We start from the raw sequence: 15,835 nt of genomic DNA on the forward strand, positions 1-15,835 counted from the left end.
GTGGCATTGTGTTTGACCAAGTTTTAAAAGTTTGATGTCCGCACTCATTACACACCTTACCGACTATGAATAGGGCCTCGTAAGTAACAAGTGGTCTTCTGTTCTTGAGGTACCTAATATCATCATTCAGCAAACGACTCCAGTGAATCCAGCTACCCTGTTACCATCGGATATGGAAGACTATGATGGCCACGACTGCGCAAGGGTAATAACATGCTAGCGGTGGAAGGAGAAGTTAAAAGCAAGTGAATGCATGCTAGCCACCGTAAAGAAGCTAAAGTGGTACCCAACAAAGACAAGTTCTGCGGTTAATGTGCTGGTAACCTCTTACTCAGTACCTGCACTGCTGGGTTACAGTGGCAAATCACTAACCAGCCTGAAGACTTCAAATTGCTGTTTATTATGATGCATATTCTAATATTATTCGTTGTTATATTTCTGCCAATTTTCCCTATTCATAATGTGCCGACTGAGTTGGCTCATAATATGTACTTGTGGGTATCACATGAATTTGCTGATGCTGTTAATGTCTCTAGCTGCTGAGAATGTCAATATATACCAGACACTATGAAAGTGTACCCATCAAGGGTAAAGCTCTCCCCACCATTGAGCACATCTATAAAGAGCACTGTTGCAGGAAAGCAGCATCCATCATCAATGACCCCGAACATCCAGGCTATGCTCCCTTCTCACTGTTGCCAGCAGGAAGCCTCAGTACGCTCACCACCAGATTCAGGATCAGCTATTAGCCTTCACCCATCAGGCTCTCGAACCAGAGGGGATAACATCCCCCATCCCATCATTGAAATGTTTCCACAACCTATGGACACACTTTCAAGAACTCTTCATCTCATCTTCTCCATATTTATTGTCATTTATTTTTTATTATTGTTTTTCTCTTTCTTTTTGTATTTCCACATTTTGTTGTTTTTTTTATATTGGTTGTAGTCCGTCTTGTTGGGTGCGGTCTTTCATTGACTCTATTGTGTTTATTTGTATTTACCATGATTGCCCACAAGAAAATGAATCTCGGGGTTGTATATGGTGACATATATGTACTTTAATAATAAATTTACTTTGAATTTGAACTTTGAATAGTTGCCATGTGTAACATGGATCTTCAAAATGATATGGCATTAGATCTTCTCTTGGCAGTTAAGGGTGGGGGCCTGTTCTTATATACCTGACAAGTGTGAAGACACAACTGATTTGGCTGAACAATATTTGTAAAGAAACAGCTAAAGTACATCTTTGACTGGATTCAATATGGTCTAGGAAGCTGGGGTTACTCAATATTATGAGTCATAATATTTGTCCTGATATGCATCACTTACATCTTTTTAACTTGTACAAGGGCAATCATTAATAGAGCAGTTCAAACTCACGTGAGTGTGCCTACTTACAAACCTAACGATGACACAATCCTATGAATACCCTTCGATAATTCCAAAAATTCAGTGAATTCTTGATTATTTTTATACTTAACACAGGTACCACAAACACAGATTCAGCTGATACTGGAAATGCAGAGCAACACATTCAAAATGTTGGAGGAACTCAGATACAATAGATGACCCAACAGGTTCGCAGGTGAAGTGTTTCCTCACCCGGAAGAACTATCTGAGATCCAGAATGGAGGGGAGGGAGAGGAGGTGAATGGGCAGGTGTAGCATTTCTTGTCACTTGCAAGGATACATTCCAAGAGAGAGGTTTGCAGGGAGGGACGAATAGACAAGGGAATCACAAGAGGAGTGATCCTTCAGGATAGCGGCGAAAGAGCTGGGGGGTGGGTGGTGGGGGAATACAGAAATACGGATGTGTTTGGTGGTTGGATCCCGTTGAAGATGGTAGGAGTTGCAATGAATGATGTGTTGGATGCACAGGCTCATGGGGTGGTGGGTGAGGACAAAAGAAACTCTATCCCTGTTAAGGAGGCAGGAAGATGGGGTATGCACAGATGTCTGGAAAATGGAGGTGTGGGTGATGGCTGCATCAGTGGTGGAGGAAGAGAAACTGTGTTCTTTGGAGGAGGAAACATCTGATGATCTAGAAAGGAAAGCCTCACCCTGGGAACAGAGGCTACAGAGACGAAGGAGCTGAGAAAAGGGAACAGCATTTTTACAGGAGACAGGACGGTAAGAGATGTGGTCAAGATAGCCATTGGAATCAGGTTTATAAAAGAGGTCGGTAGACAGTACCCTTCAGAGATGGAGAGTTCAAGAAAGGTAAGAGAGGTGTCAGAAATGGACCAAACCGGGGAACAAGTTTGAGACAAATTTGATGAAAATCATGAGCTCAGTGTGGGTGCATGAAGCAGCCTCAATGCAGCATGGAGAGAATTGAGGAGCAGAAGAACTGTGAGCTATGGATAACCCCAGGTAATTTCTAAGGTAAGGACATATTCAGCACAGCTTTGTGGGCCGAAGGGCCTGTATTGTGCTGTAGGTTTTCTATGTTTCTAACACTTGGGTAACATGTTCTTTGTCCTATGGCATGGGTATTCATGGCCTTTCCATAACTATGATTGTTCTTGGCAGATGTATTCATTCTAAACGTGTGATTTAGAATCAAATGGAGGAATTTTGCATTGAATTGCATAATTGTTATTTCCTTTATTTAACTTTAAGCTTGTTAGTATTGTTATATGCTCACATATACTTTAATTGTTTAAGTTTTTTGGTGTTTGCAGTTGCAGGTATCGCATTACTTGAATAGGGACTAATCTTATTGGTTAATTTATCTATGGAAATTCAATGGAATTAGCAATCTCATAAAACAACTAGACCACATTGGATCAGTCTCTTTTGTCTTCATCTTCCTCCTGGCTATTAGACTCTGCATTTGCCATTCTCCTTCCTCATTCCTTTGTTCTTTTAATGTTTAATTAAAACAGCCATAAGCAACAAGTTTTATGCCTCATTCTTGACTTCTGAAGAACCATTGGATCAAAATCAGGATACAACAGCTACAACCAAGAGAAAATCTGCAGATGCTGGAAATCCAAGCAACACACACAAAATGCTGGAGGAACTCAGGACTCCTGATGAAGGTCTGGGCCCAAAATATCGGCTGTTTACTCTTCCCCATAGATGCCGACTGTCCTGCTGAGTTCCTCCAGCATTTTGTGTGTTGCTTGGATTTCCAGCAACTGCAGATTTTCTCTTGTTTGTGATGGGACTACTACACCACAAAGTCTCTTCCAGGGGTGCCTACGCTTAAGTTTAAATCTTCCCTTCCACAGGAGTTCAGTGAAACCCTCTCACTGCTCTCCGCCACCCTGTGATCTCAAGACACAGCAGCTGCAGTGTATTTTAGTCTTACAACTCCAAGTAAAGTCCTGGTGATTTTGCCTCTGCACTCTCCCCCAGTATAAAATGTACTATCAGTAGTAAATGCAGTAAAATTGCATAGCTGCAGTGCCTATTTTGATTTCTGACAGCAGCTTCAAACCCCATGGTTTGAGGTGTGGGCAGCACTTAATGTCCATCTTAAATGCTCTGAACAGAATATTTCAGACATTAAAGAATCACGTGCATTGTTGTGAGCCTCGTGATACGGAACAAACAGTGCCCTTGTTATCTGCTTTGTTTCAAAAAAGAGCACCAAGTAATTAATTGATTTTAAATGTTATTGTTACCATGGTGGGATTTGAACTCTAGTCTCTGTATTCCCAATACACACATTTGGGGCTCTAGTTTTGCATTTTAACTATTGTTACTTCTGATTTGCTGCTCAGCCTGTGATCCAGTCACCCAGCCTTCTTTAAGCCAGTAATTTAAGACTGTATGGCAGTTCATCATAAGATAGATGCCTAATTTTATGTTGTAACCTCTGGATTTTGCAACAAGATATCTGGATACAAAATATTTTTAAGGTTGTCATAGCCAGGAGAGGGAGTGGGGAAGAGCTCCCACTACCTCTCCTAATGATCCCAATGGTATGTGTCTCAAATAGCCTCTGACAACCAAGTCCAGCTCCTGACTGTCATATGTGGCTTAGCTACTAGCCAGTGGAACAGTTTCTACCGATTGGAGTAGGAGCAAAGGCCAGTTACTGAAACCTTAAAACCAATCGCTCCCGGCAGATGGGACTCCTCAGCCATGGTTGGCGGCTCATCTGGAAGCAAAAAAAATGGTCTCAAACCTCCACTGCATGGTGCTATACCCACTCAGGGAAAGGCTTCAGGAATAAACCGAGAGAAAAAACCTGGTGCTGGAGTCCCCAAGACGTCCAACAGAGTTCAAAACTGACTGGACACTCCAGCAACGCAGCTGGTGCTAAACTGCATGGGTCTCTGCCGTTCCTTTGGATTCATCAGCTGTGTGGAGAGGGGGGCAGCCTGCTCTCCACATCAAACTACCCTGGCTTTCATATTGACTTCTCAGCTGGGACACCATACCCATGGTCAACCTCGACCAACAGAGGGCCATTAGAACACAACAAAAACATTTCACACAATTAGGAACTGTGTTACACCAAGCAAAATCCAATGAGAAACTTAAAGGGATGTTTGTGTTGCTTTAAGTTTTATTGTTGAGTAAGAATTGACAAAGTATACACAGGGGTACAATCCAACCTCAATTACAACAGAGATGTTCAACATGGCAATTGCATACAAGCTTATTACTACATATTTGAACCATACAAAACAAACTACATAACTTTTCCATTGAAAACAAAAACAAAAAACATGAAAACTGTTAGCTTCATAAAAAGCATTTCTACAACACAAACTTCGAAGGGTATAGATCAGTCATGCAAGCTGACGTACTAGGAACGAAAGTAAAGCACTGTATTAAAACTGCTGGCAAGCTCAATATAGAACTGCTTATTTCCTTCAATGCACAACTATGAACTTGAGATAGACTGAAGAAATCAAATCCTTATTCACATTCATCTTTATACTTAACAGACAAGTCACAGGTTCTGCATAAGCAAGTATTTAGTTGAATTCAAGTTCCAGTACTACATTGCAAACCTTAGAAATACTTTCACTTGTATTAGTGAAATCTACATGACCCTCCACCCTGCTTTTAACATTCTAAACAGATGAATGTTTAAGGAAGCAATACTATTTTACATACGCATCTCTTCAAATTATAAAACAAGTTTAGCACTGGTCATTAAACAATAGAGAAAAATTATGTAATTTAGTAGTTCTGTATAAGTGTCACAAATGGGACCATTAACAATTGGTTTGTTTAAATATGCTTAGACATCATGCCACTGAGTGTAAGCGTGAGTACCTTATTTACATTTAACATAACTATATTTAAAATAATATCGAAACACTTACAAATCAGACTTTATTTTTTCAGTCCATAGATGGTCAATTTTGTATGAACAACCTTGGACATTCTGCAAAATGATTTAGAATTCTCCACTGTCAAAATCTTTTTTATCTTTCTTTCCCTCTGCTTCCAATCCATCGGTGCCATCACTGTTGTCCCTCCTCCTCTTTCGATTACGTACACTGAAACGCGGATTCATCTGAGGTAACGGATCCATTCCCAAGACTTTGTGAATCTGACGGAATGCTACTAATCTCAGAGCAAACTGTAGAATGGAACGAAAAAAATCTAAATTGTAGTTTGTTTCCTCTGAATAGAAATTACATACCAGATCAAGGTAGAATTCAACATTCCATTTTTGTCACGTTTATAATGTAGAAAGATGGTTCAAGTCCCCTTACAGAAGTTAGTGACAAACCGAAGACAAGGTTACAGATTCTGAGTTTGGAGATGGTGCTTAATCCGGGCAAATATCAAGTGTTGCACCTTGACAAGTCAAATGTACAGAGGCAGTACACTGTTAGGGAATAGACCCTTAACAATATTGCTGATCAGAGGGACCTAAGGGTCCAAGTTCATAGCTCCCTGAAAGTGACTACACGGGTTGATAAGGTAGCTAAGAAGACATATTGCATGCTTGTCTTTATTAGTCAAGGCATTGGGTTCAAAAGTCAGGAAGTTTCGTTGCAGCTTTCTAAAACTCTAGCTAGGTCGCAGCAGGAGTATTGCACAGAGTTCTGGTCACCCTATTTTAGGAAGAATGCCAAGGCTTTGGAGAGGGTGCAGAAGAGGTTCACCAGGATGCTGGCTGCACTAGAGGGCATGTGCTATCACGAGAGGTTAGATAAACTTGGGTTGTTTTCTCTGGAGCGGTAGAAGCCGAGGGGAAATCTGATAGAGGTTTATAAGATTGTGAGAGGCATAGATACACAGCATCTTTTTCCCAGGTTGAAATATCTAATACCAGAGGGGTCATTTCAAAGAGATGTCAGGGGCAAATTTTTCTCCCCCACAGATAGTGGTGGGTGCCTGGAATGTACTGCATACCAGGTGGGTAGAAACAGATACCTTAGGGACTTTTAAGAGACATCTAGATAGGCACATGAATGTAAGGAAAATAGAATAGGGACATTGTGTAGGTAGAAGGGATTCGTTTAGTTAGCCATTCCATTACTAATTTAATTGCTTCATCACAACATTGTGGGATGAAGGGCCTGGACCTGAGCTGTTCTATGTTCAATGTGCCCAGCAAGCTGAAGACCTTCGCTTTCAACTTTTACTCCAGATGTCTGCCAACTAATCTCTGATCCATGATGGTTGAAAACCTAGAAGCCATCTTTAGGTTGAACCAACAAACATTTCCTGCTCTGACGGTCTGCTAATGCTACCTGCCTGCTGGAGAACTGAACTTGCAGAGGTGGGGCCTACAACTCCAACCTGCCACTCTTGCAGGAAGAAAAGTGCGGAAGGGGGTGAGGCAAAGAAATCTTAGTGCACTGAAAAAAGTTGGGGTTATTCCCATGATTCCGATTGTGCATTCTCCTTATCCAAATTATACCAAATTTTTGTCAGTTAGGGCGTCACAGTATAGCATAACAGTTAGCATGAAGCTATATATAGTGACAAGGGTTCAGTTCCCACCACCATCTGAACAAACTTTGTACATTCTCCCCATAACCACGTGGGCTTCCTCCCACTGTTCAGAGATGTACAGGTTAGAAGGTTAATTGGTCACACATGTGTAACAGGGAGGAGTGGGCTTGTTGGGTTGGAAGGGCCTGTTATTGAGCTGCCGCTCTAGAAGGAGTATAAATAATTAAGCTACAACGGATAGCTTCCTGCTGCTCACTAGGAAAACGACCCCTTTTACCATCTGCAAAAAGAAATATTCCTTAATCATTGCTGCTTTCAAAGTTCATCGCCCCTTGGAGCTGCAGCAAGACCATGCATTAGTCTTGTTTCACCTATGACAAGGAATGCACAGTTCCAACTGCCGGCCACACTGATTCTTTTGCTGTTTGGAAAAGGCATGGAACTAGAATCTATGCACCATTTTCTGCTCCGAAACATGCACTGAAAAATAGGAACAAATGGTTCTGGCAGAGCTAACAGGGTGGGCCAAAGTCAATTTGTAGACACAGAAGAAAATGAATGAATGTATTTCTTTGTTGCACTATCCATTCCACACTCCTACCACCCACCTTCCCAAATACAAGGTAATAGCATTTCAAATGCAAGGTAATTTGCACCATCTCTAATCACGGGAGTAATTGACAGTACCACAGTTTCAATTTACTAATTTGGAGCTTAGTAAAATAGAGGGCTATAGGTAAGCCTAGTAATTTCTAAGGTAAGGACATGTTCGGCACAACTCTGTGGGCCGAAGGGCCTGTATTGTGCTGTAGGTTTTCCATGTTTCTATGTTTCCAATTATCACAGGAAACCCTTGGGATTTTTCTTCTATTCTATTTCAATTTCATTCACTTAATTTCCACAATCTGAATAGAAAGCATACTTTTTTTTTAAAAAAAGAGGATATGAGTAAAATCTAGTCACTTTAAATTGTTAAATATGTTAAATATGACTGGTAGTGGCAACATCTGAATCCAGAGACACTAAAACTGTATTTATTTATTATTTAGAGATACAAGCCATATTGCCAAGAACTTCCTACTTAACCCTAGCCTTATCACAGGACAATTTACAATGACCAATTAACCTACAAACCAGGACATCTTTGAACAGAGGGAGGAAACAGGAGCACCCGGAGAAAACCCATGTGCAACATACAAACTAATTAGAGGCGAATTTGTCACAATAAGGAAAATTTGCAAATGCTTATAGATCATGAGGCAAATGGAGAATTACGATATTGAACATGGATGACTAGCATGTAGTCTTAACAGAGTCTACACAAATGGGAGAGTAGGGATGAGGCATGGAAACCAATCTAATACCAAATAGGGAACAAAATATAATTATGGAAGTAATTAGCATCAGTAGCTAACTACAAAAATTCAGAATAGTTTATTCTAGCAATGCACCATCAGGACAGACCACTACAATAATTAAGATGGACTTTTATAGCTGGTCTTTCATGCTGAGAGTCATACCTGTGCACTAGTTGTTATATCTTCCCGTTGCTGTGCCGTCACTGAATTCAATGTATCGGTAGGATTCTTTTCACAAGGATCATAGAGACCAGGACCACCTGAAAACAAAGTTAAGGAAAATAGCTATTTCACAGCATTTAGGACTTATTCTCAAACATTACTGCAGTTTCTTCGTTTTGCAAGATACCAAAGCTGAACCAAAACTAGCTTGCCGCAAGGAAGCATGATCTTCTGTTCCCCAGCTTCACAAACTACAACTCATACCAATTCCACGTGTCATCAGCTAATCATTTCCACTTACTCCTGAACAAATTTTGGCTATTGCCTGAAGTCACATCTCCCCAAAGTTCACATCAATGCTGAAATATTGGGAAAGCCTATATGGAAGCCAGCAGAAGTAAACGGTACTGCTTACACAGATTTATTTCTGGATCTTTTTTCTGCCAAGTGCAAAAATACCAATTTAATGTTAGCAAAAGCATAGAGCCTAGCAGTTAGATATACTGTCTCACAGCTCTAATGACTCAGATTCAAACCTGACTTCAGATACTGTTCACGTGAAGGGATTCCAGTTCCCTCCCACATCTCAAAGACATGGCCAATTAGGGAATATGCAGATTGCAAGGAAATAGATGGGAGAAAGTTGAGAATGCCCAGAGCAGACATAGGTTCAAAATAGCCAAATAGTCTCCTCAAACACAAGAATATGAATGAATAACATGAAAGTACAGTACACTTTGGACCTATTAAACCTATGGCCCAAATTACACCAAAGAAAGAGGCCCCTCAGCCCATCTATAAAGTTGCACACTAGAAGGTACAACACCATCATTATTAATACACTAGTCCAATGGTTCAGTACGATTGAGGGAATTTAAATGGGTAATAAACTAAAGTTACAATAAAACTAAAAATTGCTGAAAACAAAAACAAATTGTTTCACAAATAGCTTAAGGGAAGGAGACCTATAATTTTTAGCTAGCCTGGACTGGCCATCATCAACATCAGAAACATTCATGCAGTTGAACATCGCTGTGCTAGGAAGCCACCTAGGAGCAATTAGGAATGGTTAATAAATGCCAACTTTGTCACAGATGTCACATCACTGAAAAAATGATTTTGATAAGCAGAGATTCTTTCCCTTGATCATGTCCTGATCTATTGTTGACTATGAATAAAAGGCCAACTAACATTATCAGGCAAATTTTTTTGCAGAACTCATAATTCTAAAGTTGAAAGTAAATTTATAACCAAAGTATGTATGTCACCATATAGAACCCTGAGATTAATTTTATTGTGAGCATTCACAGTAAATTAAAAGAAATACAGTATAATCAGGTTGATAGGGTGATTAATAAGGCTTAGGAAAGGATTAGCTTTTATTAGTCGAGGCATTGCTTTCAAAAGTCGGAAAGTTAATTTGCAACTTTATAAAACTCTGGTTAGGCAACATCTACAGTATTGCATACAATGTTGGTTGCCCCATTATAGGAATGATGATGAGGCTTTGGAGAGGAGGCAGAAGAGATTTACCAGGATGCTGCTTGGTTTAGAGGACATGAGACTGGATAAGCTTGGGTTGTTTTTTTTTCTGGCACGAAGACTATGGGGAGATCATAGAGGTTTACAAGATTTTGAGAGACACAGATAGAGTGGACAGAGAGCATCTCCCAGGGTTGTAATGTCTAACGCCAGAGGGCATGCATTGAAGCTGAGAAGGGGTAGATGTGACGGGCAAGTTTTTTTACTCAGAGTTATGGATGCCTGGAATGCACTGCCTGGTATGGTGGTAGCGGCAAATAGATGTTTTTAAAAGATGTTTGGATAGACACGTGGATGTAAGGAAGGAAGGAAGGATGGATATGGACATGGAGTGGGTAGGAGGGTTTAGTGTTTGGGTGATTTTGATTTGCTTTTCAGCTGGTTTGGCAGAAATGTGTGGGCTTGTTGCTCTGCTGTACTCTTCTACTTTCTAAAAGCTACACAAAGATGGACAATCAATGTGCAAAAGACCAATGGTGCAAATACAAAAAGAAAATAGAAACATAATTAATAAATATGTAATACTGAGAACATGAGTTGTAGTCCTTGAAAGTGAGCCCGTAGTTTGTGCAATTAGTTTGGCGTTGGGGCGAGTAAGCTAACGGTTCTGTACCTTCTTCCAGAGAGAAGAGAGCATAGCCTGGGAAGTGAGGGTCCTCCATGATAGATGCTGCTTTCCTGTGACAGCGCTCCTTGTAGATATGCTCAGTGAGGACCCAATCCATCACCAGAAAAGCCCCACCCACCGTCAAGTACATCCACACAGACTGCTGTTGCCAGAAAGCAGTATCCATCATCGAGACCCATACCACCCAGACCGTGCTCTCTTCTCACTGCTGCCATCAGGGAGGCGGTACAGGAGCCTCGAGACCCTCACCACCAGGTTCAGGAACAGTTATCACGTCTCAACCACCCGACTCTTGAACTAGAGGGGGATAACTTCACTCATCTCATCACTGAACTGTTCCCACCCTATGGACTCACTTTCAGGGACTCTTCATCTCATTATTTATTTGTTTATTTTCTTTTTGTATTTGTACAATGGTTGTCTGTCCGTCCAGTTAGGCACGGTCTTTCATTGATTCTATTCTGTTTCTTACATTTACTGTGAATGCCCACAAGAAAAGGAACCTCAGGGTAGTACAGTTACTTTGATAATAAATTTACCTTGAACTTTGAGATGGTACAGTGTGAAGCCACAGCACAGATAGTGAAAGTAGCTAACTTTTAGGGTGGCCAGTCAGGCAAGAAATTGCAGATAAACATTAAATTAAAACCACGTTACTTGGAATTATTCAACCTTCAAAACGGTTCTTTATCATTGTTTTCATAGAGGGGAACAGATGGACGTTATTTACTTGGATTTCCAGAGGGGCATCCAATAAGGTGCCCCATAAAAGACTTAGCCATAAGGATACATAGAGTTGGGGGTGATGTACTAGCATGGATCAAGACATGGTTAAATAATAGAAAGCAGAGAGTTGGAATACGTGGGTGTTACTCTGGTTGGCAATCAGTGTTGAGTGGTTTGCTGCAGGGGTCGGTGCGGAACACGCAATTGTTCACAGTACACTTAACGACTTGGAAGAGGGGACCGAGCATAGTGTATCCAAGTTTGCTGATGATACTAAACTGAGTGGAAAAGCAAATTGTGCAGAAGATACGGAGAGTCTGCAGACGAGATATAGATAGGTTAAGTGAGTGGGTAAGGGTCCGGCAGATGGAATACAATGTTGGTAAATGCGAGGTCATCCACTTTGGAAAGGAAAATGAAAGAGCAAATCATTTTAATAGCAAAAAAATTGCAGCATGCTGCTGTGCAGAGCAACTTAGGAGTGCTTGTGCAAGAATCACAAAAGGATGGTTAGCAGGTCCAGCAGGCTATCAAGAAGGCAAATGGAACATTGGCCTTCATTGCCAGAGAGACTGAATTTAAGAGCAGGGAGGTTATGCTGTAACTGTACAGGGTACTGGTGAGGCTGTATCTCGAGTACTGCAGGCAGTGCTGGTCTCCTTACTTGAGAAAGGATATGAGCTTTGGAGATGGAGAGGTGCTGGTTCACCAGGTTGATTCCAGAGATGAGGGGGTTAGATTATGAGGACAGATTACATCACCTGGGACTGTACTCACTGGAATTCAGAAGAATGAGAGATCTTACAGAAACATACAAAATTACGAAAGGGATTGATAAAATAGAGGCAGGGAAGTTGTTTCCACTGGTAGGTGAGACTAGAACTAGGGGACACACCCTCAAGATTCGGGAGAGTACATTTAGGACGGAGATGAGGAGGAGCTGCTTTTCCCAGAGAGTGGTGAATCTGTGGAATTCTCTGCCCAATGAAGCAGTGGAAGCTACCTCAGTAAATGCATTTAAGACCAGCTTGGATAGATTTTTGCATAGCAGGGTAATTACAGGGTTTGGGGGAAAGGAGGTAGGTGGAGATGAATCCATGGTCAGATCAGCCACGATCTTATCGAATGACGGAGCAGGCTCGACAGGCCAGATGGCCTACTCCTGCTCCTACTTACGTTCTTATGTCAATGTAAGACTTAGAAAAATGTAGTGTGGCAACTAGCAATACGTTGAACAATGATAACAACTTATTATTAGTATCCTGAAATCTGGAACTTTTTGTATCCTGAAATCTGGCATCCTGGAACATTTTTTTTAAATGCAGCTAAGATTGAATAGGTGTGCAAGGACAGTAAGGTGGATTGCTCAAATTATTAGTATGCTCAGATAAAAGAACAAGTGTTTTTCTTCAGATCCAGTAACAGTAGCCAACATTTTAGGTTTATAGAAGATGACCACACATGGAACTCACCTGGTAAGAGTATTCCAGATGAAACACATTCGAAAACTCTCCTCATGGCGTCACCAGGACTGAGTGGTCCAGAGGCACTGCTGATCACTTTTTCCACCAGCAACTCCATGGCCTAAGTAAATTACACAAAGGTCAATGGAGAATATTCCAAAACAAATTAATTCATTCATATTCTTTCAGTAACTGGTATCATTCAAAAGGAGGTAAAGATACAGAAAAGGCACAGAGAGCTTGAAACAGAATGAGAAAGGACAGACTAAAGACTCAAAGAGTGGGCAAAAACAAGTATTTTGCAAGGAAACAGATAAGACTGCAGATGCGGGAATTGAGAGCAAAAAACTGTTGCAAGAACCCAAGTAGATCAGGCAGCATTTTCAGTGGAAAATGGGATCTAGACTGAAATAGATACAATAGAGGAGATAGGCAACATAAAAAGGTGGAGGGAAGGGATGGAGCAAGAGGTGGCAAGTGATAGGTGGACCCAGGTAAGCAGGAGTGGAAGTTATGACGAACTCTGGGAGGTGATAGGTGAAGGCAAAAGCCAGTCGATAATGGAATCTGATAGGAAAGTGAAGCATAGAATAAAGGAGGTGAGATGGGCAGATGGAATAAGTAGAGGAGGGAAAGAAAAAGGGTGAGCAGGGGCTGAGTGGGGTGTGGTACTAGTGCATGTAGGAGGAACTAAGCAGCTCAGGAGAAAGAAAAGGGACAGGCATAACAGGTGACCCTAAATTGGAGACTTCAAAGCTCATGCAGTTGGGTTGTGGACTACCCAAGTGGAAATATAAGGTGCTGTTCCTCTATCTTGCATTTACCCTAACCCCTATATCGGAGTAAGCTGTATCAGACAAGTTCATGTGGGAATGGGGAGGGGATTAAAATGGCTGGCAAGCAGTAGCTACAGGTGGCCAAGTTAGATAAAGTGCAAGTATTCAACAAAGCAGTCACCTGGTCTCATGTAGAGAAGGTCACATCAAGATCACTGAATGCAGTAACAAGGTTAGAAGTAGTACATGTTAATCACTGTCTCATCTGGAAGGGCTGCTTATGTCTTTGGATGGTGGTGAGGGAGATGTAGGGACTGATATTTCAGCTCCTATGGTTAAAGATTTGAAGACTGGCTCTATTTGTCACATGTACATCAAAGCATACAGTGAAATGTATTGTTTGCATCAATGACCTACACAGTAGGAGATGTGCTGGGGACAGCCGAGTGTCACCACGTTTCAGACATCAACATAACATGCCCACAACTCACTAACCCTACCCTGTAACGTCTTGGGAATGTGGAAGGAAACCACAGCATACAGAGGAACACATGGAGTCATACGGAGAATGTACGAAGTCCTTACAGGCAGCAACAGGAACTGAACCCTGATCCAGTTGCATGGAAAGTGCCTGAGGAGGTAGAGGGATGGGTCAATCAGCGAGTCACAGAGAGAATGATCCCTGCAGAAAGCAGCAAAGGCTGGGGAGGGAAAGATGCAGCCAACAGCGGATCATGTTGTAGCCAGCAGAAACTGAGAAATGATGCACTGGATATGTAGAATGGTGTGCGAAAGACAGAGACCAGAGAAACTCCGTGCCTGTTTGTTTGAAGGAAGGCAGAAGGCTGGGTGAGAGTAAAAAGTATGGAAAATAAGAGCAGATGCTGGTGAGGGCCCAGTTGGGGTGGGGGGGGGGGGAAGAATAGCGCCAATGCGATTATTGATTTAGTGGAGATAGAGTTGGGAATGATGCCAGAGCAGAATTTGGAACAAGAGACTACTCCACATAGCCAATAATAAAAAAAGGCATAACTAGGGCCCATGCAAGTACCCATGGCTACACTTTCTGACTTGTAAGAAGTGGGAGGAATTAGAGAGAAGCTGTTTAGAGCAAGAACACGTTCTGCTGAGCTGTAAGCAGGAGGGGAACTAGTTGGATCCATTTTATTTTTAGGAAGAAACAAAGGCCCAAGGCCTTACCGATGGACAATGGAAGAGTAACAGGATTGGGCATTCCGGTGAAAATGAGGCACATAGGAAGGGGCACTGGAGAAGGCACGGTGAGTGTGGGGAGATAGGATGGAGCCAAGATACGAGGAGATAAAGTTAGGTGGAGCAAGAGCAAGCAGAAACAATGGGCCTAACAGGATGTTCTGTTTGTGAATTATGGACAGGAGATAACTTTATTAAGAATAAAGGGTAGCTGGGGAAAAGAATAGATCCCATTAGCACTCAGTAGCACCACCTCTGTATAAAGCAGAAGATGGGTGGGATTTTTTAAATAAATATTTCTCCTCTGTATTAAGACCATAAGACAGAGGAGCAGAATCAGGCCATCTGGCCCATCAAGTCTGCTCCACCATTCTATTATGGCTGATTTATTATCCTTCTCAACCTCATTCTCCTGCCTTCTGTCAGTAACCTTTGACCCTTTACTAATCAAGAACTGATCAACCTTCACTTTAAATATATCTAGTGATTTGGCATCCACACCCATCTGTGACAATGAATTCCAGATTCACTACCATCCAGCTGAAGGAATTACTCATCCCTGTTCCTCTTATTGCTGCAGTCGGAGGTTTCCACCTGCGTCAGACGAGCGTTAATTTTATCTGAGCCTAAGAGCAGGGTGAGCTGCTCAATGACTTCCACCTGGCAGCACTCACATGAACTACTCTGAGAGGTTGGTCTCGGCTAGAATAAACTCCCGCATAAGGAGTCACAGCAATTTGCCTACTGCCATAACAGGTTGACAGTGAATGCAATCTCACAAACTACATCAGATTGCTGTTAGCATTCAACACCATCATCCCCTCAAGACTAATTATCTGCATCTCCCTCTGCAACTGGATGCTTGACCTCATCAGGAGACCACGGTCAGTGTGAACGGGAAATACCAGCACCTTCTTGCTGATAATCAACACCGGTGCATCTCGAAGGCACGTGCTAAGCTCACTGCTTTACTCCCTCCATACTGCAGGGCCAGTAACAACTCAAACGCCATCTATAAATTTGCCAATGACAATTGCTGTTGGCAGAATCTCAGGTGGTAACAAGGTGGCATACAAGAGTGATA

The 15,835-nt window shown here is 41.8% G+C and overlaps 1 protein-coding gene across 3 annotated transcripts in view; it reads right to left on the reverse strand.

The window, feature by feature from the left end:
- Nucleotides 1-4,514: 4,514 nt before the first annotated feature.
- The window catches only part of zfr (zinc finger RNA binding protein), a 67,891-nt gene continuing 56,570 nt past the window's right edge, over nucleotides 4,515-15,835 (reverse strand). For 2 of the 3 annotated variants that reach the window (XM_063042738.1, XM_063042737.1), the window contains exons 19-21: nucleotides 12,773-12,884; nucleotides 8,405-8,502; nucleotides 4,515-5,556 (exon numbers count right to left, since the gene is read on the reverse strand). In XM_063042738.1, coding sequence (XP_062898808.1) covers nucleotides 5,371-5,556; nucleotides 8,405-8,502; nucleotides 12,773-12,884 — 396 coding nt within the window. In that variant the 3' untranslated portion in view covers nucleotides 4,515-5,370. Of the gene's footprint in view, nucleotides 5,557-8,404; nucleotides 8,503-12,772; nucleotides 12,885-15,835 lie in introns of those variants that run through there. The other variant, XR_010017338.1, reaches the window with a different exon arrangement.

The sequence above is a fragment of the Mobula hypostoma genome, chromosome 3 (assembly GCF_963921235.1).
Source record: "Mobula hypostoma chromosome 3, sMobHyp1.1, whole genome shotgun sequence".
NCBI lineage: Eukaryota > Metazoa > Chordata > Chondrichthyes > Myliobatiformes > Myliobatidae > Mobula > Mobula hypostoma.